Here is a 26,881-nt window from a genome sequence, read left to right on the forward strand (position 1 = left end):
AACGTGTTGGCTTCCCAGCCTGGCTCACACGGCCGTAAGATGAGGGTCAGTCAGTTAATGTGGAAGACAATATGGAGGTCCTGTTAGATTGCAGGTCAGCAAGGTGGCTCGCTGGCTCAAAGGCTCCCAGCCTACCAGCTGAAGGTTGAGCCACCTGTGCAGCAGAGAATGTCTCAACAGGGATGGGGCCAACTGGAGAGGCTTAGGAAGAACCCACATCATGCCATGAGGCAGTATGCAGGATGAGTGGACCATCTCATAGACGGTAGAGGGCAGCAATGCAGAGGTCCTGATGGTCCACTGCTGAGCAGTCAATGTAGTGCCAGAAACAGTCAGAGTTCCATTGGCCAAGACACTGGATGGTATCAGCATTGGCACCAAGGCTGGCAGCCCAGGTGGCAGCACCTTGGTGGAAGGAGTGGCCAGCATAGGCCATGGGGGAGAGACCAGAAGCTGTGACTGCCTGTCAGAGCATGGAGATGAATGCAGAGTGAGAGAGGGGTGCAGACCCAGAGGGGCCAAGGCCAAAGAGGGGAAAGGAGGCCAGTCAGGAGAGCAAGGGTTTGAGGTTGGAGACAGGGCACTCAGGCCCACCCACAAGGGGTGCAACCACCTTGACACCAAGGCAGAAAGGGTCAGTCTTTGAGGCTGGGAGGGTGATGACTGCATGGTTGTGTGCCAAGGACATGCTGGCCACCCAGAGGATGACAGCCAGATTGGAAGAACTGTCCCACACAACCTCTCCAGAGCAGAGGAAGCAGGTGAAGGTGAGGGTAAAGGCAGCTTTGTAAACCTGTCGATTGTATGGCACCAGGTCACCAAAGTTGTCTCAGTATCGGCCTCGACGAGCTAGTTGTTCGGCGACTATCAAGTTGCGCGATGACAGCAGGTGGCATTCATTGTATATACTATTGTAGGTTTTGGCTGACCTCTGTGGACACTCTGTTCAGGGGTAGCTTGGCATGATCAATATCAATATGTTGGTTATGATGACACCAAGGTCTGGTGTGAGAGTCGATGATGATGAGGTTGATGGTGTTGGTGATAAGGTTGGTGGCATCAACACGAGTGTCCAGTGTGTTGACTGATGCTTGAAGTGATCCCTGGACTGCAGTGGACTACTGCCTTTGGTTCTATCTATATCCAGACCACTGGTTTGCTATGAACCACCTTTGGACATCAGGTAGTGGTGATACAACACATGCACTACAATGAGGAGCAACCTTGATAGATTGCTACTATGCTGACTGAAACTAATATATACTTATGCTGAAGTGATAACTAGTTATGATGGTTGTGTAGAGTGGATGAGGATCCACTTGACCTTTGATGATGAGAAAGCATGGTTATATACCTCTTCACAGTGTCGCCAGTGATGCTGCTCCTGCTCTCTCTCCAGAGAGTACCTTCTTCATCGAGTACTGTACAGGGGGCCCCTCTGGCACCACTCCTGTCCTCCTTGAGCTATCGACTCCTTCGACACTGCTCCTCCTCCTTGCTATGTACCCTTGTGCCTCTTGAGCTGTGTCGACTCCTTCGACACTGCTCCTTCTCCTTGCTATCCTGCTTGTTTGGCACCCCTGTGCCTCCTGAGTGGTGTCGACTCCTTTGACACTGCTCCTCCTCCTCAGGACCTCCTTGCCAGTTCCCTATACACTGCTCCTTCTCCTTTGACTGGTGATGGTTCCTTTGACTCTTGTCTCTCGAGCCCCTGAGTGGTAACCATCTGCATGCTCCTTGAGCTTGGTCCTCTTTGTGGCTGTGCCTGCTCCTTGAGCTTGGTCCTCCTTGTGGCTGTGCCTAGCCCTCCTCGCATATGGGCTCAATGCTCCTTTGCATGTGAGTCCATAGGAGTCCATGGTCTCCATGGAGACTGCACTACAACCATGCTCTCTACTGGTATCGACTAGATCTCTGATACCTGTGCTCCTTCCATATGAACCAGTGACCCTCCTGCTTCTTGAGCATTCAGGCCCATGACACATTCAGGCCCATGACAGGCTGATCTCTCATAAGTGTCAGACTGAGCAAAACACACAATGAGCAAGCTCGGAAGAAGAGCTTTCAATTGCAATGAGTCTCGGAGCCAACTAATACTTGAGCAGACCTCCATGCTTAGTAAGCACTTGCTCCATGTGATGCTCCATCAAGTCAATCACAGGGTTGATATGTTTGGGCATGATCTGGGTGTTCCACACTTCCTCTGCAGCTCTTGCAAGTTCATCCTGGGTTTTTGGTACCAGCAAGCACTTACCAAGCAAGTTTTTGAAAACATACCATATGTTCTCAAAAGGGTTAAGATCCAGCAAAGCCAGCAGGTGTTCCTGTGTTTTAATGTGGTATTCAGCCTGCCATTGCTTGCAGATAGCAGCCTGATGACAGCTGCTGCCATCTTTGACAAGTGACAGGCCATCAGGGTATGCACTAACAGCAGTTATGGTGTCCTGGAGTGGGCCATTGATGATCCAATCACAATATCAGACAGCTGTGAGGTTCTTGGCAGGATCCCATTGATTAGCCAACCCTGGCTGCTTCTTTCTTGGAGCCAATGGGAGCACAACCAATTGAGTTTTAAGGTTGAATGCAATGCTGGCCCATACCTGGATGCTGAAATGGCTGGAACAGAATGTTGGAACCATGTTGTCAATGTCTTCTCAAGTGTTTTTCTGGCGACTAACCCATGTGTGTCCAGGCCAGTAGCCAACCTTGACAGCTGCCTCATCTGTGAACAGCACACCCCTCCAAGCAGTGGTGCTGTTAGCCTTGGCCCATTCTAGATGTTTATGCTGGTTTTTGGCTGTCAGAAACAGCTTTTGAAGTGCAATCTGGCAGTTAATACTGGCCTGGTATGCTGCTTTCTGGAGCTGCATTATTGGGATGCTGCCAAGTGATGCTGACAGCTGTCACCATGATAGAAATGGGTTTTTGAGTACCTCACACTGAAAGTAGCAGTCCAAGGTAGCTGTCCAGGAGCACAGACAGCTGGATTGTGCTGTTGTTTCGAAGGAAACACACTCCTTAAAGTTATGGATGGTCTTGTGAACTGCTGTCTTGGAAACACCCCTTAGCTCCATGATTCATCGAATTGGCAGCTCAGTATCATGCATTGCAACAATTGAAGCACACTGCATTGGAGCAAGCTCATTGCAACAGACCATGTCAGTGCTTGAAGTGTTCTTGCTTAGTATGATGGTAGTGCTATTGCTCAATGATGACAACAACCCAAATGTGGGGTAACCAGCTAAATTGGGAAATTACCTGATTGTCCTCAAACTTCTGCACAGGGACTGTACATGTCAAATTCACGTAGGTCTCGGATTGGAAGTGGCCAATTTTGCTCTCGAAAATGGAGGGGGACTTGAGAGTTTCTGGACTCAAAATTGCTGAAACAGCCAAGTCCCCCTCTTAATCTCGAAATTTTGAGGCAGCAGCTCCAGTCAATTTTTGTTCAACACACACACACACACACACAACAAGCAGGCCAGTCATCCATAGATGTGGACCTTCACTATATCAAAGCACAACAACAACACTTGAATTGCAATGCAACATAGGATCACATGAAGGGTGGCATGGGTGGAAGGAAGGGTGGCATTGGCTGCCACCTGGGCAGTGGGGCTTGTCAGGTAAGGTACTTGAACTAGCAAAAGGCAGAGGTGGGGGTACCATTGACATAGGCACATAACCTGGAAAAGGCAACATTGACTGCAGAGGCCAGAAGCTTCTTTCAGATGCCAAGGTTGGTGTCAGCTGGACTGGCAGGTTCTCTTGATTGCTTGTTTGCTCTTTGCCTTTTGCTTGCTTCTTGCCCTTTCAAGCCCTTGTTCCTGAATCCTTCTGAGCCTGCTCTTCTCATGCTGCAAGTAGCCTTTGTAAGTCAATTTGGTGTAGTACCCTGGCCTGTGACAACTGATTCCTATCACCTGGGAGTGCATGTTGCTTCTTAGAGTGGGCTGCTGTGAGCTCTTGAATGTGGGCTTGATCATTTGCATGCTGGCCAAAGAGAAGGTCCATGAACTTACCTACCTTCTTCATCCAAATGCATCCTTGTCAGTGATTGCTTGCCAGAAGTGCCTGCTGTTCTTCTTGATCCCAATCCATGATGGCATACATCTGTGATAGCAACTTCTTTGCTTCCTCTGGAGTAGAAGAAGTTGTTGGAGTCTCATCAACTGCAGGAGCTGAAGATGGAGGAGTTGATTCTCTATGGTAGCTGGGCATGTGTCATAGGACCTTCTCTGGGTGGAGCTTTGAGTTGATCCCAACCTCCCTGAAGGCTTGTGATGCTAAGGTGCTTGTAATGACCTGTTGTGATTTGTGGTACATGTTGATGAAATCCTTCTTACTGATTGAAAGATTTGCTCCAGCAAACTTGTCAACCTCCTTGGTGAAGGCTTGCTGCAAAGGTCCAAATATCACGACATCAAGTAGTTGTAGGAGTTGTGTTGCAAGGGGAGGAAGGTGTCATGGGCCTGGATGCGCAGGAAGCAGGAAGATCTGTCGATTCATATGAAGGGAGCACAGGAATCGAGGGATTGGGCAGATCACAGGACTTGCAGAAGAGTTCACCAAGATCTGTAGAAGAAACAGCTCTATGGCAGATCTCACCTAGATCAGCACAAGCCAAGATGGTATCAAGAGTCCCTCCAGGATCTGTAGTAACCAAGATTGTATGACATGTTCTGCAGAGATGAGGGGCAAGGACAATCATACAACAGATCCAGTATAGATTAAGTGACGAGGACATTTGGGGTCACCACCAGATGAGGTAGGGACCCTACACAATGATGAAATCAGCATAAGGAGATGGGTGCTGAAGTCAGGAGGTGGATGGAAGAAGGGGGCATGCACTGTCATTGGGATGAAGTGGGGCAACCCCTATCAGCAACAAGACGACACTGGCTCTCCTCAACTCAGGAGCAGGAGAAGCAGGGCTCAGCAATGGGGTGGTGCATAGATTAAGACCTCTGCCACAGTACTCGATGAAGATGGTGCCTTCTTGAGAGAGAGGGCCAGAGCAGAGTTGCAGGTGACACTGCAAAGATAAATATAAACCATGCCATCTCATCATAAGTGGTTGAGTGGATCTCCATCCACTCTACACCATACATAACTAGTTATCACTTTAAGCATAAGTATACATTAGTTCAGTCAGTGAAGTTGCAATCTAGTAGATTGCTTCCATTGTAGTGTGTGTGTTGTATCACCACTCACTGACATCCAAAGGTGGTTCATAGCAAAGTGTCATGGGCCTGGATGCTCAAGAAGCAGGAGGGTCACTGGTTCATATGGAAGGAGCACAGGTATCGAAGATCTAGTCGATACCAGTAGAGAGCATGGTCGTAGTGCAGTCTCCATGGAGACCATGGACTTCTACGGACTCACATGCAAAGGAGGACCAAGCCATATGCGAGGAGGGCCAGGCACAGCCACAAGGAGGACCAAGCTCAAGGAGCAGGCACAGCCACAAAGAGGACCAAGCTCAAGGAGCATGCAGATGGTTACCACTCAGGGGCTCGAGAGACAAGAGTCAAAGGAACCATCACCAGTCAAAGGAGAAGGAGCAGTGTATAGGGAACCGGCAAGGAGGTCCTGAGGAGGAGGAGCAGTGTCAAAGGAGTCGACACCACTCAGGAGGCACAAGGGTGCCAAGCAAGCAGGATAGCAAGGAGGAGGAGGAGTGTCGAAGGAGTCGACACAGCTCAAAGAGGCACAGGGGTGCCAAGCAGGCAGGATAGCTCAAGGAGGACAGGAGTGGTACTAGAGGGGCCCCTGTACAGTACTCAATGAAGAAGGTACTCTCTGGAGAGAGAGAGCAGGAGCAGCGTTGCTGGCGATGCTGTGAAGAGGTATATAACCATGCTTTCTCATCATCAAAGGTCGAGTGGATCCTCATCCACTCTACACACACCATAACTAGTTATCACTTCAGCATAAGTATATATTAGTTTCAGTCAGCCTAGTAGCAATCTATCAAGGTTGCTCCTCATTGTAGTGTGTGTGTAGTATCACCACTACCTGATGTCTGAAGGCGCCCCATAGCAGGTTAGTGGTCCGGATATAGATAGAACCGAAGGCAGTAGTCCACTGCAGTCTGGGGATCACCTCAAGCATCAGTCAACACACTGGACACTCATGTTGATGCCACCAACCTTAACACCAACACCATCAACCTCATCATCATCAACACTCACACCAGACCTTGGTGTCATCATAACCTACGCATTGATATTGATCATGCCAAGCTACCCCTGAATGGAGTGTCCACAGAGGTCAGCCAAAACCTACGATAGTATATACAATGGATGCCACCCACTGTCACTGTGCAACTTGATAGTCACCGAACAACTAGCTCGTCGAGACAGATACCGAGACAATAGCTGTTGCACAGTTTGACAGTCACCGAGTACCTCGACAGACCGACCTGGGTTTCAGGTGCAGGACCCCTGACACTCGGTATCAGTCTTGATGAGCTAGTCACTTGGCAACTATCAAGTTGTGCAATGACAGCAGGTGGCTTTCGTTGTATATACTATCATAGGTTTCGGCTGACCTCTGTGGACACTCCATTCAGGGGTAGCTTGGCATGATCAATATCAATGCGTAGGTTATGATGACACCAAGGTCTGGTGTGAGTGTTGATGATGATGAGGTTGATGGTGTTGGTGTTAAGGTTGGTGGCATCAACACGAGTGTCCAGTGTGTTGACTGATGCTTGAGGTGATCCCCAGACTGCAGTGGACTACTGCCTTCGGTTCTATCTATATCCGGACCACTAACCTGCTATGGGGCGCCTTCAGACATCAGGTAGTGATGATACTACACACACACTACAATGAGGAGCAACCTTGATAGATTGCTACTAGGCTGACTGAAACTAATATATACTTATGCTGAAGTGATAACTAGTTATGGTGTGTGTAGAGTGGATGAGGATCCACTCGACCTTTGATGATGAGAAAGCATGGTTATATACCTCTTCACAGCATCGCCAGCGATGCTGCTCCTGCTCTCTCTCCAGAGAGTACCTTCTTCATCGAGTACTGTTCAGGGGCCTTTCCTGCCTGCTTGGCACCCCTGTGCCTCTTTGAGCTGTGTCGACTCCTTCGACACTCCTCCTCCTCCTTGCTATCCTGCTTGCTTGGCACCCTTGTGCCTCCTGAGTGGTGTCGACTCCTTCGACACTGCTCCTCCTCCTCAGGACCTCCTTGCTGGTTCCCTATACACTGCTCCTTCTCCTTTGACTGGTGATGGTTCCTTTGACTCTTGTCTCTCGAGCCCCTGAGTGGTAACCATCTGCATGCTCCTTGAGCTTGGTCCTCTTTGTGGCTGTGCCTGCTCCTTGAGCTTGGTCCTCCTTGTGGCTGTGCCTGGCCCTCCTTGCATATGGCTCGGTCCTCCTTTGCATGTGAGTCCATAGGAGTCCATGGTCTCCATGGAGACTGCACATGCTCTCTAATGGTATCGACTAGATCTTCGATACTTGTGTTCCTTCCATATGAACCAGTGACCCTCCTGCTTCTTGAGCATTCAGGCCCATGACACCGAGACAATAGCTGTCGCACAGTTTGATAGTCGCCGAGTATCTCGACAGACCGACCTGGGTTTCAGGCGCGAGACCCCTGACACAAACCAGTGGTCTGGATAACAATAGAACCAAAGGCAGTTGTCCACTGCAGTCTGGGGATCACCTCAAGCATTCAGTTGACACATTGGACACTTGTGTTGCTGACATCAACAATCTCAATCACACCAGACCTTGGTGTTAGTACCAGTTCATAACAGTTATTGATCATGCCAAGCTACCTCTGGATGGACTGTCCCCAGTGGTTAGTTAAAACCTGCAATAGCAAAACCACTACTACATCTTTGGGTGAGAAAAGTGATAGAGACATCTCTACTACATATCTCAACAAGAACAGTAATACTTCAAGCATTGTCACATATCTCAACAGGATTCGTAATAGACGCGTTTCTATTACAGATAACAGGTTTTGGGCGCGCGACCTCTGACAGAAGGAAGAGAAGGATAATGTGGGAGTCCCATGCTTGCTGAATGAACTCAGCTGTGATGTGGGAGCCATGACCATCAAGGATAAGCAGCTGATACTTTCCTTGAGCCCTTTGCTTGGTGTGCTTGTCCAAGCAGTCCTTGAGCCAGTGTAGTGCAAGCTCATTGTTGGTCCAGCCATTCTGACTTGTTGCAAAGACCCAGCCCTTAGCTGCAGTGTGATTGTGGTGCCAGCCCTGCATGTGTTTCTTGCCCCAAAAGATAACCATAGGTGGTGGTTTTGTCCCTTGTGCACCAATGCACTCAATCACTGTGATAGTCTCCCAATTGCCTGGCTGTGACCTGAAGCACTGATTCTTCCCATTCTCCCTGGGTACAATGATGTATCAGCATTGACTTTGTCCAATGAGAAACCCAGTCTCATCCATGTTGAAGAGGTTTTCAGGTAGGATCTCATACTTGGCAATAGTCTTCTCCAAGACATCAAAGTATGCTTCAACAACTGATGGAACACTAGTGGCCTGTACCCTTGCAGCCTCCATCTTGTGAGAGTAGTAGCTTCTGAGTTCTGGATGTTGCTGCTTGAAAGCAGACACCCAATTAGGTCCAAGAGTAGCATCATTATTGTCAGTCCTCTGCCTGAGAAGTGTAAGCGGTCGCGCGCCAGAGACTTAGTTTTGGGGTGTTATATTGAGTTTGATGGAGTAAGGTCTACTCAGTATGTTTTGCCTAAACATAACCAAACATTGCTGCCTGGTAAGTCTCGACTGACTGCCTTGAACACTCCATTCAGAGGTTGCATGGCTCAGACACTGGTCATTGGTGAGTGAGTGAAACACCCTCTCCTACAGTACAAGTGTTTGTAGTACTGTTGATAATGCTCTTGGATGTCATCTGGACTGTGATATGCTAATTGCCTACAGAGGATGGGAGTTACTGGACTGCAGGTGTGATTCACTGCCTACAATAACTGACTGGACTGCAGGTGTCAAGCAACACTGCCTACAGCAAGAAACTGGACTGCAAGTGTTGAAGAACACCACCTACAGTTGTCAACTAATGGTGATACAACACACATGTTGAGAGTCATTGCAAGAGCACTGCTATTGCAATGGTATGTAACTGAGTAAGTAAGTAAAGTAGATAGAGTAAAGAGTGGATGGGGATCCACTCATAGGCTATGGTGAGAACAGGAGTATTTATGTGTTTGATTGGTGTTGCCTGTGACACCTATCTCATTTCCCCTGCTAGTGTTGACCCCATGGGTGCTGTGCCCCTACCATCTTTGCAGCATACTGGTTTTGCAACACTGTTCCTTTCACCTTCCTGCTCCCTTTCCACCTGATGATGTGTGTTGACCCCTTTGACACAGCTCCTCCTCGTTGCTTTAGCCAATCCATTCATTGCTTCCTTCTCAGCAACCACCTCCCCATCCTTATCTCATGAATCCCCTTAGCCACCTGTTGGACCTCGTGACCAACTGCTTGGTCATGCAGTTGCCCCCCATGCTTGGACCTGTGTGGCTATACACATGCACCTTGAGCAGTAACTGTCCACATGATGTTGAGCTCGGTTCCCTGCCACCTTTTATGGTTATCTCCAAGTGCCTCTCCTTCTGATGCCAGTACCTTCCTTCCTGGGTCTACTAGTACTTGCTCATATCAGCTGACTTGTTGAGGCATGCTGATCTGACTGTATCAGCCGACTTGTTGAGGCATGCTGATCTGACTGATTCTGACTGATCCTGTGAGATTAATCTGGAACCCTGGGGTGTCAGCGGTCGCGTGCCTGAAACCTGAGATCAGTAGTAGTATCAGTACTATCACCGATTCTGTCGAGTTATGCAACAGCGCTAGTGGTATTACGATTCCTAGTGTAATATGCGACAGAACCGTCTCTGCCGCTTTTTTCGTTGGAATCTGTAGTTGTATTGATGTTGTGACAGATTTTGACTGACCACTGTGGACACTCTGTCCAGAGGTAGCTCGGCATGATCAAACTACAATATGTCTCTAAGTGAACTTGATGTTGACACCAATGGTCTGGTGTGAGTATGGATAGATGATGTCGACATGAGTGTCCAGTGTGTCGACTAACGCTTGAAGTGATCCCCGGACTGCAGTGGACGACTGCCTTCGGTTCTATCGATATCCAGACCGCTGGTTTGCTAGAACTGCCTTCGGATGTCAGGAAACGGTGATACAACGCACGCACTTCAATGAGGAGCAATCTGTTGATTACTACTATGCTGACTGTGAACTAATGATACTTATTGCTTGAAGTAATACTAGTTTGTTTGATGAGTAGAGTGGATGAGGATCCACTCGACCACTTAGTGATGAGAAGGTATGGCTTTATACCTCTTCGCAGTGCTGCCAGTGCCACTGCTCCAACTCTCTCTCCAGAGAGTACCTCTTTCATCGAGTGCTATGCAGGAGTCCCTGTAACCCTACTCCTGTCCCTCTTGAGCTGCGTGTCGACCTCCTCAACACAGCTCTTCTTCCTCATGAACTATATGCTGGTGTCCTTGACACAGTTCTCCTTCCTCCTAACTGGTGACTGTTCTCTTGACTCCTATCTTGTGAACCCCTGAGTGGTAACCAGCTGCAATTTACTGAGCTCGGTCCCCGTCTTGGCAGAGCTTGGTCCTCTGCGTGTGTGAATTCATCGTATGAACATCCTTGTCACTGATCTCTGCGGAATCTACTATATGACCTCTCCTACTACTGATCTCATCAGAATTCATGATATCATCCTTGTTCGTACCGATCTCACTGAGATCTGTCATAGAGCCGATTCTACTGCAGATCTTGGCGACTTCTGCTGCAATTCCTATGATCCACCCAATCCCCTGATTCCTGTGCTCCCTTCATATGAACTAGCAGTTCTTCCTGCTTCCTGCACACTCAGGCCCATGACATTACCCCCCTCTTAAAAGCCAAGCTCCGTTGAGGCAAGTCCTGTGCCATGTCTGTTCTTACCACTACCAAACCACGTTGTCGCCACCCAACTTATTGTGCAACATGGTGTCTCCTCGTTACTGTACCCGCTCACGCACTGCTGCAGAGGAAACCTCTTCTGAAAGGACTGTGGCTCCTTCTGGACGTCAGCAGATTGTTGTCCGCCTTCGTCCTCATGATGTCGTAGCTGACACCGCTGAGCCCACCGCCTCCTCACCCCTGGCCCGGTTGGCTGATCCTCTCGCGTCCCCGGTGGTACCTTCCTCTCCATTGGTGCCACTGTTTCTGGGAATGGATGACGACATGGTTGTCCAGAGTCCTCCTGGCTCTCCTCCCCCTGCTCGTGTTGCACCAGGTCTCTCAGGAGAAGACTACTCTCCGGCCTCTCCTCCTCCTCACGACCTGAACAAGGTTGGTACGAGTCGTCCTGCTCGGGAGCTGACCACTCCTGAGCATCAAGCCATGTGGGAAGCTGAGCTGGCTCGCTCCCCCACCCCTCCTCCAACTGCCAACGAAATAGTCGATGCCATCCTGGCTCCTCCTCGTGCTGTCACCCCAGAGTATCGGTTGAATGTGCAACCGCTTACTCCTCCTCCTCGCTGGCATGGTCGCTAGACTCCGCCCCCCCCTCCTCCTGACCGCCATTTCCCGACGAATGGTGAGATCATGGAGTGGGCTGAACCATTCATGGTTGCTGACCTTTTGGTCAGAGTCATGGATTGCCACTTCCCCCTCGACTGGGATGTCCCCACTGGGACTTTGCTGGAGTGCCGGTTACATCGCCTGGTCATGTTGCATTTGACCAAAGGCTGTATGCCTTGGCCAAGCTGGCAATGTCGCTGCTGCTTCCAGCTGCGGGTTCCATAAGTGTCCCTTGCCATATATGACTACCTTTCCTATTTGTCCCTAACCCCTTTCTCTTTTTACCAGTTGTTTTGCCTCTGCTTTCACCAACCCATTTGGTGAGAGGAACAGGGTGCCCCATGCTTGCACACATTGTTACCTGGCTGGTCTGGGTAATTGTGAGCATAGTATCCCTGCCCATCCCGGCATGGAGTACCTAGGCAACGGTACTCCAAGCATGCAGCCTCGTGGTTTGCACCAAGCTGAAAGAGCCCATTTGACAGTCGCAAATGGGTATGGCCCCAGGTTTGTGTGGTCAGAGGAATGGGTTTTGGACCCCATTATGTCCATGGGTTGGGCCACAGCCATGCAGGTCATATGGCATTTGCCTGACTCGAACTGGGTGAGTACTGTTTTGCATACCCTTCAGGACTTTGTCGCCCACCACAACAGGTTGTATTCGGAGCAACAACCACATGAGTCGGTAGCCGTGCCTGGTGGCCCCCCGGATTCCATTGATACTTGGGTGGCCCCTACAGACGAGGAGCTGGTGATCCGATCATCTCTTGCTCCTCCCCCTGCTCCTTCTTCCTATGTCGACATATAGCAACAACTTTCAATATCAGCCTTCTGTTCCTTCCGATCCCTTTAAGTCTGTGTCCTGACCCTTGTGTGATTGCTCCTGACCTTGTTACATTGGTCACCTCATCTTTGGTTTCTCATGTGTGTGGGAAAAACCTGTCCTCTCCCACTCTTGTTGTGAAAATGTCATAGCACTACTACAATTACTGATTTCCGTGTAATCTGTAATAGCACTGCTATTCTCGCAGATTTCGCTCAAATCTGTCCCAACTTCCTCCTTACCACTTCTGCCTTCTCCTCATGTTTGTTAACCTTGTCCCCCCACCAAAACCTCATACTCCTGGATGAGGTCAGGACAATTGAGGTTTGACACTGGCTCCCAGGAGGCAGCTTCCTCTGGGTATCCTCACCATAAGACCTTGTATTCGGTTGTTCGATTGCGTGTGCATTTACCGATGAGTGCTTCCACTTCGAATTCGAGGTCTTCATCTGGTAGTGATGGTACCACTGGTTGTTTTGACCTTTGAGGGAGTGAGCTCGTCTTTGCTGGCTTGAGCATTGACACATGGAAGACATCATGGACTCTGAGGTTTGCTGGCAATGTAATCCTATATGCTCAGCGGCCCACCCTTTCTTGAACTGGGTAAGGTCCTGCAAACCTGGTATCCAGTTTCAGCATGGGTCATCTCATCTTCCAGTTCCGGCAATTGATATAAACCATGTCGCCTACCTTAAATTCGATGTCTTTGTGTTTCCGGTTGTATTGTTCCACCATTTGACACTGTGCTCTCCTAATCTGGTCCTGGAGGTATTTGCAATGTTCCTTCCCATCAATGAGGTACTCGAAATGATCTGGGTCATTGACTCCCAGCTGCTGAGGTATGACCGGATGGGCCTTCGGATTCCAACCATAGCAAGTGAAGAATGGTGAGACACCGATACTATTGTGGACTGTGTTATTATACACAAATGCCGCTGTCTTGAGCAAGTCAGCCCAATCGTCCTGCTCATAGTTGCAATACATTTGCAAGTACTGCTCCACTACTTGGTTGACCCTCTCAGTTTGTCCATCAGTCTGTGGGTGATAGGCTGTGCTGAGGGAGTGCTTAGCACCTATGCCCATAGTGAATGCTTTCCATGCTTTTGAAATGAACTGTCTTCCTCGGTTGGACACCATATGGTCTGGATAACCAAAGTGTCTAATCATGTACCTCCACAGTAGGACAGCAGTTTGTGTTGCTGTGACCATCTTATGAGTTGGGGCCAAGATAGCATACTTGGTCAGTCTATTGACAATGACCAGGATGGAATCAAACCCCTTTGACACTGGAAGGCCCTCAATGAAGTCCAATGATATTGAGCCCCATGGCCTTTCTGGTGTGGCGAGTGGTTGCAACAAGCCATACAGATGATGACGAGGAGCTTTGTATCTGGCACATACAGGGCAGCTTGCAACATAATTGGCAATCCAGGCTGTCATGTTGGGCCACCAATAATGCCTTTGGGCTGCTTTGGTGGTGGCGTCTCAACCCACATGACTGGCCGTTATGCCATCATGACATTGAGCCATGACCATGAATCATAGATGCTCAACAGAAAGGGATTGGCCATCTACCTCCCAAGCACTTCGTGACCCATGGTCATTGGTTCTTCCTGGCATGGTTACCTTTGGTATAACCAACCTTCCACCACTATGCCATAAGCTGTCTTTGATCTCGAATGGCTTCTTGACATGTATTTCCTGTAGCTCCAGGTCCAAGGGCTGAAAGATCTTGGTCAGGTCTTTGAGTCCTTTCGTTGCTATGGTCTCCATGGTGAGCATGGGAGCCATTAATACCACATCGTTGTCTAGGCCCGTTGGTATGGCCGATTCCACTGAGATCGGTAGTACCATGCTTGTTACTACATTTCCTGCTGAATTTTGCTGTAGTGCACTTCCTATAGTGATGTTGTTTTTGACCTTTTCGAACACTTGGGGAGGCAACAATTGCCATACATTGTGCTTTTGCTCCTCACCGATTGGTTGCATGTCAGCTCGTCTGGTGAGAGCATCAGGTTCGCCACCCTTGTCTCCTGGTCGGTATTGTAGCATGAAGTCGAAATCAGCTAGCAATACCACCCATCTTGCTTGTTGTCCCATGATGTGGCATTGCGACTTGAAGTACTTGAGCACCTCGTGATCTGTGAGGATGACTAACTGACTCAGCAGTCCCACTAGCATGTGGCGCCACTGAGTAAGACAGGTGACCACTGCGAGGAGCTCCTTGTCATGAATCTCGTAGTTCTTTTCTGCAGATGACATCTTCCGGGAATAAAAAGCCACAGGGTGCCAACGTCCTTCGTGCTCCTGTTTGAGCACACCAGTGATGGCAAAGTCGCTTGCATCAGTTTCCAACCTTGTCAGCAGATGGTAATCGAAGTGCCAAAGCACTCCTGCCGTTGTGAACACTTGTATGAGCTTGTGGAAAGCCTGTTGAGCTTCTTCCAGCAGCTCAAACTTCTTGAAACATTCTGTAGGTTTGACCAGAGATGTCAATGGTTTGGCAATTCGAGCAAAGCGTGCTATGAATCGCCAATAGAAGTTGGCAAAGCCTAGGAATCATTGGATGTCATGTATTGATTCTGGCATTGGCCATTCCTTGATGGTTCAGACCTTCTCTGGGTCCATCTCAATCCTGGTCAGTTTGATGATGTACCCCAAGAACTCAACTGTAGTGATGTGAAACTCACACTTTGACAGCTTGGCGAACAGTTGATTGCTTCTTAATCGAGTGAGCACTTCTGTGACATGTTGGACATGTTCCCCCTCTGTGCTACTGAAGATGAGGAAGTCATCCAGGTACACAACCACAAACACTCTGATGATGTCTTGGAAGATGTGATTGATGAAGGACTGGAAATGGGCCAGCACATTCGCCAGGCTGAAGGGCATCACCAGGTACTCATAGAGTCCCAACTGTGTGCCAAACGCAGTCTTCCATTCATCCCCTTTTGTGATGCAGATGAGATTGTATGCTGCTCACAGATCTAACTTGGTGTAGATCTTTGTCTTCCAGAGCAGGAAAAGCTGCTCCTCAATGAGGGGCAGCAGTGCCCGATTCTTGAGGGTGATTTCATTCAGGCCATGGTAGTCCACACATAGCCTGAGGCCTCCATCCTTCTTGGGCACAAAGAGCACTGGAGATCTTGCTGGGCTCTTTGAGGGGCGTATGAACCCTTTTGCAAGGTTCTCATTGAGGTACTTCCTTAGTTCAGCCATTTCCTTCGGCCCCTTGAGGTATAGTGGGCCCTGTGGCAGCCTACTGTCTTCCATTAGTTCCAGATGGAGATCATGCTCCATATGGTGGGGCAGCTTATCTGCTTCCACCTCATTGAACACATCCTGCAACCGTTGATACGGTTCTGGTATATCTTCTGCTGATACCTTCCAATCAACCTCTACTTCCATTTCTATGCCCTTGTCGGTGCTGGTGGGTACAAACCCGAAGGCCGGGAGCGACGAGGGTGGGAGGTCCAGAGCATGAACCCAATGGGTCCGTCCTCCAGGGCAGCTTGTATCAGGCTTGCTGCTGAAATGAACTCATTTCCATGAATGGTCGGATGTTTCGGTTTCTCGTCATAGAGGTGTGTTACCACCGATCCAGCTGAATTTGGTGATAGGCTGTCTTCTATAGTGGGCTCTTGTTTTAACTCACTAGCTATAACATCTTTCACCAAATTCGGTAATAAGTCACTTCTTATGACAGATTTCACTGAGTTCACGTGTAATTCCCCAGGTACAGCTTCTTCAGGGGGCCATTTCAGGAGTCGGTCCTCATCCTGGGTCTGGAACTCCAGTTGGCCCATCTCCCACCATATGGTGGGTTTGAGCCTTCTTAGCTCGGTGAAGCCCAAGATAAGGTCGTAGTCAGCAGTATCGGCCACTGAGGCTTCGACTACTCTGAGACTGTGCTTGCCGATAGCAACTTGAATGCTAGCAGAACTGTTTATGGCAAGCTGGTGCCTGGTGACACCATGGACGGTTCTTGTTTTTGTGGGTTTTGTGGGTATGTGGTACTTACTAACAAAGGAATCTGAAACTATTGACAGTCCAGCGCCGGTGTCAGCAAGTATTCGAGCCGGATGGTCTTGAACCATTCCAGAGAGCTCTAGTACCACCATTCCTCTGCTGGTAGAGAAGCATATGGGGCAATCTTGATATATACATAAGGATGGCGAGGAGGTTTGCAGAGCAATGCATGCCATCAGTGCATCACCCCACTGCCATTTCCCTCGTCGGCATCTTCTTGGACCTCTTCCTGGCCAGCCTCCATTGGTGGTTGATACTGGCTGAAGTCGAGGACGTCGGGGTTGACCGTTTCTAGGTCATCTGTCTGGTTATCCCCTGGGTCCAGGTCTCCTTCTTCAAAGGAGGTTTCTGTGGTTACCATTACCTTCAGGCCCATGGGTCAGGGCCCCAAGGTGTCCGGCTTCTTGCTTGGGCAATCTCTGGCCCAATGGCCGAGCCCCTTGCACAGGTGACAGGTGTTGCTGCTTGGTAATGCAGGGCTTCCTTGTCTCAGACCCTGAACCGATTGATGGGGTAACAGCCAATTGGTTGGTTGGCTAAAGTTCCCTATTGTTGTTTGTGCCAGCGGTCAGGAATAGGTCTGTGTTGGTTGCCGTGCAGGGAATGGACCTTGAGCCGGTGGTGTAGGTCGGCCTCCAGGGTTTGGTCGCAATGGAGCGGCGCTTGGGTGCCGGGCTGAGGACTGCTGTAACAGCATCCTTTGCTGGTCGATCTCCTCGACCTCTCGATACCATTCCCACCTCTTTAAAGGTGGGTTCTGCTCAAACTTCTCCTGCAGGCTGCGTGTGAGACTTCCCCTAAACAAGTCAATAACTAGTTCATTGTCATCTAGATTGACTTGTCCTTCTAAGTCTCTGAATCGTTTGACATGGCGTGTGGCTGCACCTGGTGCATCGCTTGTGAGCTGGAGAGCCAGAAGTTTGTTATAGGCCTCCATTCTGGCGTTCCAAGGATTGAACTGTTCTGTCAGGTGCTCAGTGAAGTAGTGCCAATCATTGAACAGTCTTCCTTCTCGGCCTCTGTTGATGCGAAGCTTGGAAGTCCACCATTTGCAAGCGTTCCCTTCCAATTGAGCACCCATATGATTGATCATCCTTGCCTGCTCATAGACCTGGTTGAATTTGAACCATGCCTCAGCCTCAAGGATGAAAATCTCAACGTCTCTAGGATTAAACTTGGGGAATGGGGTGGCGACCGGCTTGGAGCACGAGAGACTGGGGTCTCTGGTGGTGCTTGTATCATCCTCTTGGTCGAAACCATGAGGTTCTGCCCTTGGCCAGTTGTACGGATCCACACAGGGCCTGAAGTATCTGGGCCCGGTGGGTGAGGTGTACTTGTCATAGTTGTCGACCGGCGGTTCGCTCGGTCCCATGAATGATACCGCCTGCCTTGGACGCGATGCTGGGGATGGTGTGGGAGGGTCTCCCATCATGTCTTCCCTAGCCCCTTGATCCTCTGGGTGGGAGGGCTCGATCGCCTCCTCTCCACTCAGATGAGCATGGCATAGATGCTCTTCATGTTGCCCTTGCCTGGTAAGCTCCAACTGGGCTTCCATTAAGGAGAGTAGCCTCTCGAGCTTATCGTTGAGGCTTTTGTCCATCATGTTGATTGTGGGGTGCTGCTTGAACGATCCACTCTAATGTCAGCAGTTGCACGCCTGAAACCTGAGATCAGTAGTAGTATCAGTACTATCACCAATTCTGTCGAGTTATGCGACAGCGCTAGTGGTATTATAATTCCTAGTGTAATATGCGACAGAACCATCTCTGCCGCTTTTTTCATTGGAATCTGTAGTTGTATTGATGTTGTGACAGATTTTGACTGACCACTGTGGACACTCTGTCCAGAGGTAGCTCGGCATGATCAAACTACAATATGTCTCTAAGTGAACTTGATGTTGACACCAATGGTCTGGTGTGAGTATGGATAGATGATGTCGACACAAGTGTCCAGTGTGTCGACTAACGCTTGAAGTGATCCCCAGACCACAGTTGACAACTGCCTTCGGTTCTATCGATATCCGGACCACTGGTTTGCTAGAACTGCCTTCAGATGTCAGGAAACAGTGATACAACACATGTGCTTCGATGAGGAGCAATCTGTTGATTACTACTATGCTGACTGTGAACTAATGATACTTATTGCTTGAAGTAATACTAGTTTGTTTGATGAGTAGAGTGGATGAGGATCCACTCGACCACTTAGTGACGAGAAGGTATGGCTTTATACCTCTTCGCAGTGCTGCCAGCACCACTGCTCCAACTCTCTCTCCAGAGAGTACCTCCTTCATTGAGTGCTATGCAGGAGTCCCTGTAACCCTACTCCTGTCCCTCTTGAGCTGCGTGTTGACCTCCTCAACACAGCTCTTCTTCCTCATGAACTATATGCTGGTGTCCTTGACACAGTTCTCCTTCCTCCTAACCAGCAACTGTTCTCTTGACTCCTATCTTGTGAACCCCTGAGTGGTAACCAGCTGCAATTTACTGAGCTCGGTCCCTGTCTTGGCAGAGCTTGGTCCTCTGCGTGTGTGAATTCATCGTACGAACATCCTTGTCACTGATCTCTGCGGAATCTACTATATGACCTCTCCTACTACTGACCTCATCAGAATTCATGATATCATCCTTGTTCGTACCGATCTCACTGAGATCTGTCATAGAGCCAATTCTACTGCAGATCTCGGCGACTTCTGCTGCAATTCCTATGATCTGCCCAATCCCCTGATTCCTGCACTCCCTTCATATGAACTAGCGGTTCTTCCTGCTTCCTGCGCACTCAGGCCCATGACATGGGGTTCGATCGATCTTGTAATTCATATGCACTGCCAGCCTGATTAATCTTGTTGATCCCTGATGGTTTGGCGCCAATCAATCTGGTGCTCCCTTCATATATTGATCCATTGCGCACCCTTCATATACTGCTCCATTGTGTGACATTCCCATGACTGCCGTTGATCAATTTGGCGCACTCTCTTGCGCTATCCTTCTGACCCTGTGACAAGAAGTTGTTTGGCCAACTGTCTGAGATTCTGTGGTGTTATTGGGAAACCATAGTGAGCCTGCTTCTGTATATGTTGGACTAAGAGCTCTTTGGCCTCTGGTTGTATAGCTTGCAGATGTTGAAAGGCAGCAGTGTGGCTCTTGCACCCTTTGCTGTGATCCCAGAGAGTGTTGTAAGGGACATTGTGATGCTCAGCAGCAGCCTTCAAGTCTTTGAATTGACCCTTCTGGAATGCACTAAGAGCTTCCTGGATGTCATGCTCCTTCTGGTCCCTGTCAGTCTGCAGCTGGGCTTTTACAACCCTCTTCCTAGGTGAGATGTTGACCATTGATGTCAAAGTGGTGTATGTTGAGCAGTTCCAACAAGAAAGGAGTGTATGGAGATGAGATCAGGACAAGTTCAAGATGAGATGAGTGTGAGAATCATAATGGATCTGCTGCCTTGAAATTTTGCAAATTCAGACTGCTATGCATGTCACTGACCTCACTTCCAATCCGAGACCTAGGTGAATTTGACATGTACATGAACTATGTTAACTGCAAAATAGTTGTGGGAGGTTTGAGTCTAGTGTGGAGACGGTAGGGGTATCTGTATCAAAGGTTGACTTGAGCCCTTGCTGAGTTGAGCAGAGCGGAATGGATCGAAGGTGATGCTCTCTATATGTAGTTTGTCGGTCACATGCAGAAGTGATGGTGAAGAATGAAGCCCAAAGAGCGGAGCATCCGACTTGGTTTGTCACTTCAACCCTTCTTTTGCACGATTGTCGAGCAGTGGAGTTGCAACACAGGCATGAGGAAAGAGAACATTTCCGCTTATCTTCAACGGAGCTGAACCCTTTGGACCTCCATCCATTTGTCACGGTCGCGCTGTGCTGCCTCATGACTTTGCTGTATACTTTCCGCCTTCCACTTCTGTCGTTCACATGCCCACCAATTTCTAAGTTGCAGCCAAGCATGTTTCATCTTAACCATCAATTTATGCCATAGCAAAGACAATATGAGAGAGCATAAAGGGAAATTAGGATTGCGGGATTGAGCGTGAGTGTGCTCACAGACTCGAGAGGCTCCCGGACCGCCGTATGGGGCCTGGATGGGCGCAAGAGAGCATGAAGACAAAAGGGGGAATACAGGGAAGACACTAGAGAACGACGGGATTTTCTAGGTGAGCAGTTGAAATATAGCAAGATACAACTATTGAAAAGTGAAGATGTTTTGGTCCCGATAACTGGCAATCGGGGAGAGTCTGAGTAGTGCTGCTTTAAGACAGAAACATGTATACTCAATTGACTAAGGAAAGAATGTGGCAGGAGCCTCGAGCTCCCCACTTGATATATATACAAAGTGAGTGGCACTTGCCAAACATGGGTACATCCTACTTAATGATGAGGACTGACAATGAGTGGGACTAGGTTGTACCCAATCCTTGAACTCCAATTAGATTGTCCTTTGCCCAATCCCTTTTGTATCTGCTTACATCAACCAACATCATCATATTGGATCGTCATTTTCAATAACAACATCACTTTGAGGCCACAATCAGGCCTCATTACCGGAGGTGTGTAGCTACTTGAATCCCAGCCTGACTCACACGGCCATATAGACGAGAAGTTGAAATTAGGTACACCGCTCTAGAGGCCACTATCTGGCGCTTTTCGCAGTCGGGTGTATCTAAGTGAGAAAAGCTTGAATTTCAATGGGATGGTAGTTACTGAATGGGAGTATATATACCTTAACATCCAACTACACTCACTCTCCAAGTCATTGTCCATAGACCATGTATCTCCTTTCATGACAGTTGTCATGTCAACATACCCCCTGCATACCATGGAATCAATCCACAAGCATAGGCTGCATGTGTTACCACAAGCTTTGCATCTACCTCATTCTCTTCAATGCTTGGCATCTTTCTGGTTTCCCAACTCTGAGTACTCTGATTTAACATGTCGACCTTTTGAAATACCGATGTATCTTCAAATAGAGATCACACAATACAGAGAACGATACAGGAGTCCTGTTAGATTCTGGGCCAGTGAGGTGGCTCACTGGCTCAAAGGCTCCCAGCCTGCTGTAAGGGGGGCGATCGAGCTCAGAAAAGAGAAGGCCATACAGGTGGATTGTAAGGGAGGGAATTGGGTGGGAAAAGAAGAATTAGCAAGGTCAATGTTGAGCGACCCTTGTGAGAAGAGGAGTTGATGGTAGGAAGGTGAGTGTCAGAGGTCACGCACCTGAAACCCAAAATCTGTAGTAAAAAGACAACTACTACTGATCTTAGCAAGATCTGTGGTAAATGCCCATTATTATTATTCTTGCTGAAATCTTTCATAGAAGCCTTCTATGACTTTTCTTGCTCAAATATATGGTTGCTTGAAGGTTATCACAGGTTTTGACTGACCACTGGGGACACTCCATCCAGAGGTAGCTTGGCAAAATCAATATCCTGTAGATACCTTGAGATAAGGTGGCACCAAGGTCTGAAGCTAATGTGATGAATTTGACACAAGTGTCCAGTGTTCCAATGAGTGATTGAATGATCCCTGGACTGCAGTGGATGGCTGCCTTCAGTTCTAATGATTGAGAGAGCCAGACTGCAGTATTAACCACCTTTGGTGTCCATCAACCTCTGGACTGCAGAGTGAACTGCCTTCAGATGGCATCAAGCAGTGATACAACACACACACTATGGTAGTAGCAATGCTCTGTAATTGCTACTGGTGACGAATCTACTAAGTATACTTATTGTGAAGTTATAGCTGTCACGGGTCTCGCGCCTGAAACCTGATATCTGTAGTAGAACCACTTCTATTACAGATCCCATCGAGTTATGTGATAAAGTCTTGTGTATTATTATTTTGATCAAGATCTGTCATAGAAGGCCTCTATGACTTTTGTCACTCTAATATGTGATAGTTGGTTTGCTATTGCAGGTTTCGACTGACTGCTGTGGACACTCCATCCAGAGGTAGCTTGGCACAATCAATAATGATGAATGTATTATGATGACACCAAGATCTGGTGTGAGTGATGTTGTTGGCACTGACAAGAGTGTCCAGTGTGTTGACTGATCCCTGGACTTCAGTGGACAACTGCCTTTGGTTCTAATGATTGAGAGAGCTGGACCACAGTATGAACTGCCTTTGGTGTTGATTGATATCTGGACTGCAGATTGAACCACCTTTGGATGATGTCAATGAGCGGTGAAACAACACATGAGCTACAATAGAAGCAAATGCTCTGCAATTGCTATGGTCAACTGAATACTAATGTATACTTCTGTGAAAGCTATAACTAGTAATATATGGTGTAGTGTGGATGGCCATCCACTCACTTGCTATGACAAGGAGCATGGTTATATACCATCCTTGCAGCGTTGCCTGCAACACTGCTCCTGTTCTGTGAGGCCTCCTAAACCCTATGTCTCCTCCTCATCCTTCCTACCATTTTCCATCCACATTGGGCTGCTGCTCATTGGCACTGCTTTGCTCTCTTCCTGTGGATGGATGGCCCTCATGCTGCTTCATCATCATCAGGAGCCATTCCCACTTTATCCAAGTGGCAACCTGCATCCTTTCATCTCCCTCCTGTTGCCAGCACCCATCTCCCTGCACCAACTTCATCATTGTGCAAGGTCCCTGCTTCATACAGTGGTGACTTCTTCCTTGTTCTCTGTCATCCCCTTGCCATAACAGCAATAGAGGTTTCTCTCTAACCAATTCCTGTGAGGCCTGTTGTGGCAAGTGTGATCCTGCTGATTTTACTGACTCCTGTAATAGGACCCATGTTCCTACCAATCACAATGAGTTGTGTCATAGAGTCATTGATCCTACTGATCTCACTGATCCCTGTCAAAACTCTACTTTCCTGCTGATTCTAGTCCTGTAACAAGACCCATGCTCCTACCAATCACAATGAGTTATGTCATGGAGCCATTGTTCCTGCTGATCTCACTGAACTCTGTTGGAACTCTACTTTTGCCTGATCCACAATGGTTGTGCCAAATCTTTTCATATGAGTTCCGTTCTTCCTGCACATCCATCCAGTCCCATGACAATAGCTAGTAATGTAAGGTGTAGAGTGGATGGGGATCCACTCAACTACTATGACAAGGAGCATGGTTATATAGCCAATCCCACAATGTTGCCTGCAACACTGCTTCTGCCCAAGGAGGTCTCCTCCAACACTGCTCCTCCTCCCCTTGTCCTTCCTATCAGTCCTGTCCATCTTACGATGCTGCTTGTTGGCACCACTTCCCTCGCTTCCTGCAGATGGATGGTCCTTGTGCTGCTTCATCATCAACAGGGGCCATTCCCACTTCATCTGAGTGGTGGCTCGCACCCTTACTCATCTTGCCCACCCCCCTGTGCTGAGTTCATCATCAAGTTGGCCCCCTGCTTCATTGGAGTGGCAAACCCAGTGTTCTAAGCATTGGTCCTTCTGTGAGATCTGTGGAATCAGTGTCCTTTCACTGGCTTTGGTGAGATCTATCATATGATCATGATACTACAGATTCTGGTGAGATTTGTGGTATGATCCTGCTTGTGTCAATTTAGGTGAGATCTGTTGTAGAGCCTTTCTATTACAGATCTTGATGAACTCTGCTGTAAACCCTTGCTTTGCCCAATCCTACAATTCCTGCGCTCCTCCTCATATGACTTCGGTCCGTCCTGCTTTCTGCGCATCCGGTCCCATGACAGCGAGAGAGTATGGAGCAAAACGAAGCTTATTGTCAACTGTCGCATGCCTGGAACCCGAAATCTACTGTAAAAGCCAACTAGAATCAGTCTGAGTGAAATCTATTTTATGAGCTCTTTATAATCTTTTCTGCTGGAATAGATTGTAACACTGAGTTTACATGGATTGCGACTAACCACTGTGGACACTCCATCCAGTGGTAGCACAGCATGATCAAGGTCCTAGAGAACCTAATTGGACCACACCAGGTTGTGTGGCAATAGCATCTGTCTTGACACAAGCGTCTGTAGTGTCGACAGTCACATGTGTCAGGGATCGGGAAATCGGGTAACCAAACCGAAACATAGTGAGCAGTAAAACCACTACACCAGTGTAAGCGGTTGCGCACCTGAAACAAGATTGTGTGTTTCCAGTTGTTCTTGGTGAGATCACCTGAACAAGCCCTATTTGGTTTGTTTTGATTAAGAGTAACCAGATGGTTAAAATTCTGGTATGTTTTGGCTGACTGCCTTGAACACTCTGTTCAGAGGCTATGCAGCACATCTGTAACATGTTGGTTAGAGAACAGTATAAGATACAATTCTCAGATACAGCATGAGTGTTTGTAGTGCTGCTGTTTGATGCTCTTGTTGTCACCTGGACCACAATAAGGTTTATCACCTACAAATGACAGGAGGTACTGGACCACATGTGTTGGACACCACCTTCAGTTAATTGAGCTGGACCACAAGTGTTGAGCAACACTGCCTAAAGATTGATGTCCAACAGTGATACAACACACATGTTTGAGATGTTGTTGCAAAGCCCTGCTATTGCAATGATACATAACTAAGAGTCAAGTAAAGAGTGAGTAAGATATAGAGTAGAGTGGATGAGGATCCACTCATATACTCTATGGTGAAATGAAAGTATTTATGTGTTTGTTCAGTGTTGCCTGTGACACTTCTCTTGCTCCTTCAGAAGGGGTTATTGCCCCTTTCCAACACTACTCTTCTTTCCTTGAGCTGTGTGTCAGCTCCTTCAGTGCTGCTCTTCTGCTGCCTGGACAGTGTGTTGGTTTGTTCAACACTGCTTCTTAGCCTCCATGCTCTTCTATGCCTGACAATGTGTGTCAATCTCTATGACACTGCTCCTCCTCCTTATGGATAAACCCTGGTCTCCTTAACACAGGTCTCCCTTTCTTAACTGGTGACCATCTTTTCATCCCCTATCTTGTGAATCGCTTGATTGTGTGCCAAACCCTATTGTCATGCTCCCTGGTCATGTGGTTGCCCCTGTCGCTGGCTTTATGTGGCGGTGAGTACGTCCCTCTGAGTGGTAACCCTAATGATCAAGAGAGCCGGATGTCATAGGGCCGGATGTGCAGAAGCAGGAAGAATAGATGTCATATGAGGAGCAGTGCAGGAATCGCAGGATTGAGCAAAAACAAGGGTTACAGCAGAGTTCATCAAGAAGGTCTGTAGTAGAGGGGCTCTACAACAGATCTTGCCTGAATTGGCACAAGCAGGATTGTACAACAAATCCCACTGGAATCTGTAGTATCATGATTGTATGATGGATCTTGCAGAAGCTGGTGCAAGAGGTGCCAAATCCACAGATCCCACAGCAGGACAGATGTTGAGGACACCAGGTCTGCCACCCTGATGAAGCAGGGGGGATGACTCAATGATGAACTCGGAGCATAAGGATGCATAAGATGAACAAGGGGTGTGAGTTGCCACTCAGATGAAGTGGGAATGCCCCTGTCAAGATGAAGCAGCAGGAGGACCATCCATCAGCAGGAAGCGAGGGAAGCGGTGCCAATGAGCAGCATTGCAAGGTGGATAGAAAGGATAGGAAGGATGAGGAGGAGGAGCAGTGTTGAAGAGGCCTCCCAGAGCAGGAGCAGTGTCACAGGTGACATTGCGGGAATGGTTATATAACCATGCTCCTTGTCATAGTAGTTGAGTGGATCCTCATCCACTCTCCACCTTACATTACTAGCTATAACTTCACAATAAGTATATTTAGTAGATTTGTAACCAATAGCAATTGCAAAGCATTGCTACTACCATAGTGCCTGTGTTGTATCACCACTTGACACCATCCGAAGGCAGTACTATGCTGTGGTCTGGATATTGATCAACACTGAAGGCAGTCTCACAAGGATGGTGCCCTCTGGAGGGAGGGGGGCCAGGGAACGAGTCGCAGGCAATGCTGCAAGGATATATAGACCATGCCATCTCATCATAAGTGGTCGAGTGGATCCTCATCCACTCTACACCATATCAACTAGTTAAATACTTCAAGCATAAGTACATATTAGTTTCAGTCAGCATAGTCACAATCAAGTAGATTGCCTCTCATTGTAGTGCATGTGTTGTATCACTGCTCACTGATGTCCAAAGGCAGTTCATAGCAGACCAGCAGTCTGGATAAAGATAGAACCGAAGGCAGTAGTCCACTGCAGTCTGGGGATCACCTCAAGCAATAGTTGACACACTGGACACTTGTGTTTATGCCACCAATCACATCACCAACAAGATACTCACACCAGACCTTGGTGTCACCATACTCACATATTGATATTGATCATGCTGAGCTACCTCTGGATGGAGTGTCCACAGCAGTTAGTTGAAATCTGCAATAGCATTACTACAACTACAGATTCGAGCAAGAAAAGTGATAGAGGCAGCTCTATTGCATATTTCACCAAGAATCGAAATACCACTAGTGTTGTTGCATAATT

General features: G+C 48.2%; 3 protein-coding genes across 3 annotated transcripts; 1 reads left to right on the plus strand and 2 right to left on the minus strand.

Moving 5' to 3' along the window:
* Positions 1-11,034: 11,034 nt before the first annotated feature.
* On the plus strand, positions 11,035-11,586 carry UHO2_00425 (uncharacterized protein; the record flags this gene model as incomplete). The annotated part of the gene is made up of 1 exon (XM_041557045.1): positions 11,035-11,586. The coding sequence occupies one exon, from the start codon at positions 11,035-11,037 to the stop codon at positions 11,584-11,586; it is 552 nt and encodes a 183-aa protein (XP_041412979.1).
* Positions 11,587-12,802: 1,216 nt separating this feature from the next.
* On the minus strand, positions 12,803-16,826 carry UHO2_00426 (uncharacterized protein; the record flags this gene model as incomplete). Its single annotated transcript, XM_041557046.1, has 7 exons — positions 12,803-12,946; positions 13,127-13,471; positions 14,063-14,988; positions 15,214-15,384; positions 15,535-15,965; positions 16,229-16,564; positions 16,723-16,826. The coding sequence occupies 7 exons, from the start codon at positions 16,824-16,826 to the stop codon at positions 12,803-12,805; spliced, it is 2,457 nt and encodes an 818-aa protein (XP_041412980.1).
* Positions 16,827-17,033: 207 nt separating this feature from the next.
* Positions 17,034-18,068, minus strand: UHO2_00427 (uncharacterized protein; the record flags this gene model as incomplete). Its single annotated transcript, XM_041557047.1, has 1 exon — positions 17,034-18,068. One exon carries the CDS (start codon positions 18,066-18,068, stop codon positions 17,034-17,036), a length of 1,035 nt encoding a protein of 344 aa, XP_041412981.1.
* Between the last annotated feature and the right edge of the window lie 8,813 nt (positions 18,069-26,881).

The sequence above is a fragment of the Ustilago hordei genome (genome assembly GCF_900519145.1).
Source record: "Ustilago hordei strain Uho2 genome assembly, contig: UHO2_contig_01, whole genome shotgun sequence".
NCBI classification, from domain to species: Eukaryota; Fungi; Basidiomycota; class Ustilaginomycetes; order Ustilaginales; family Ustilaginaceae; genus Ustilago; species Ustilago hordei.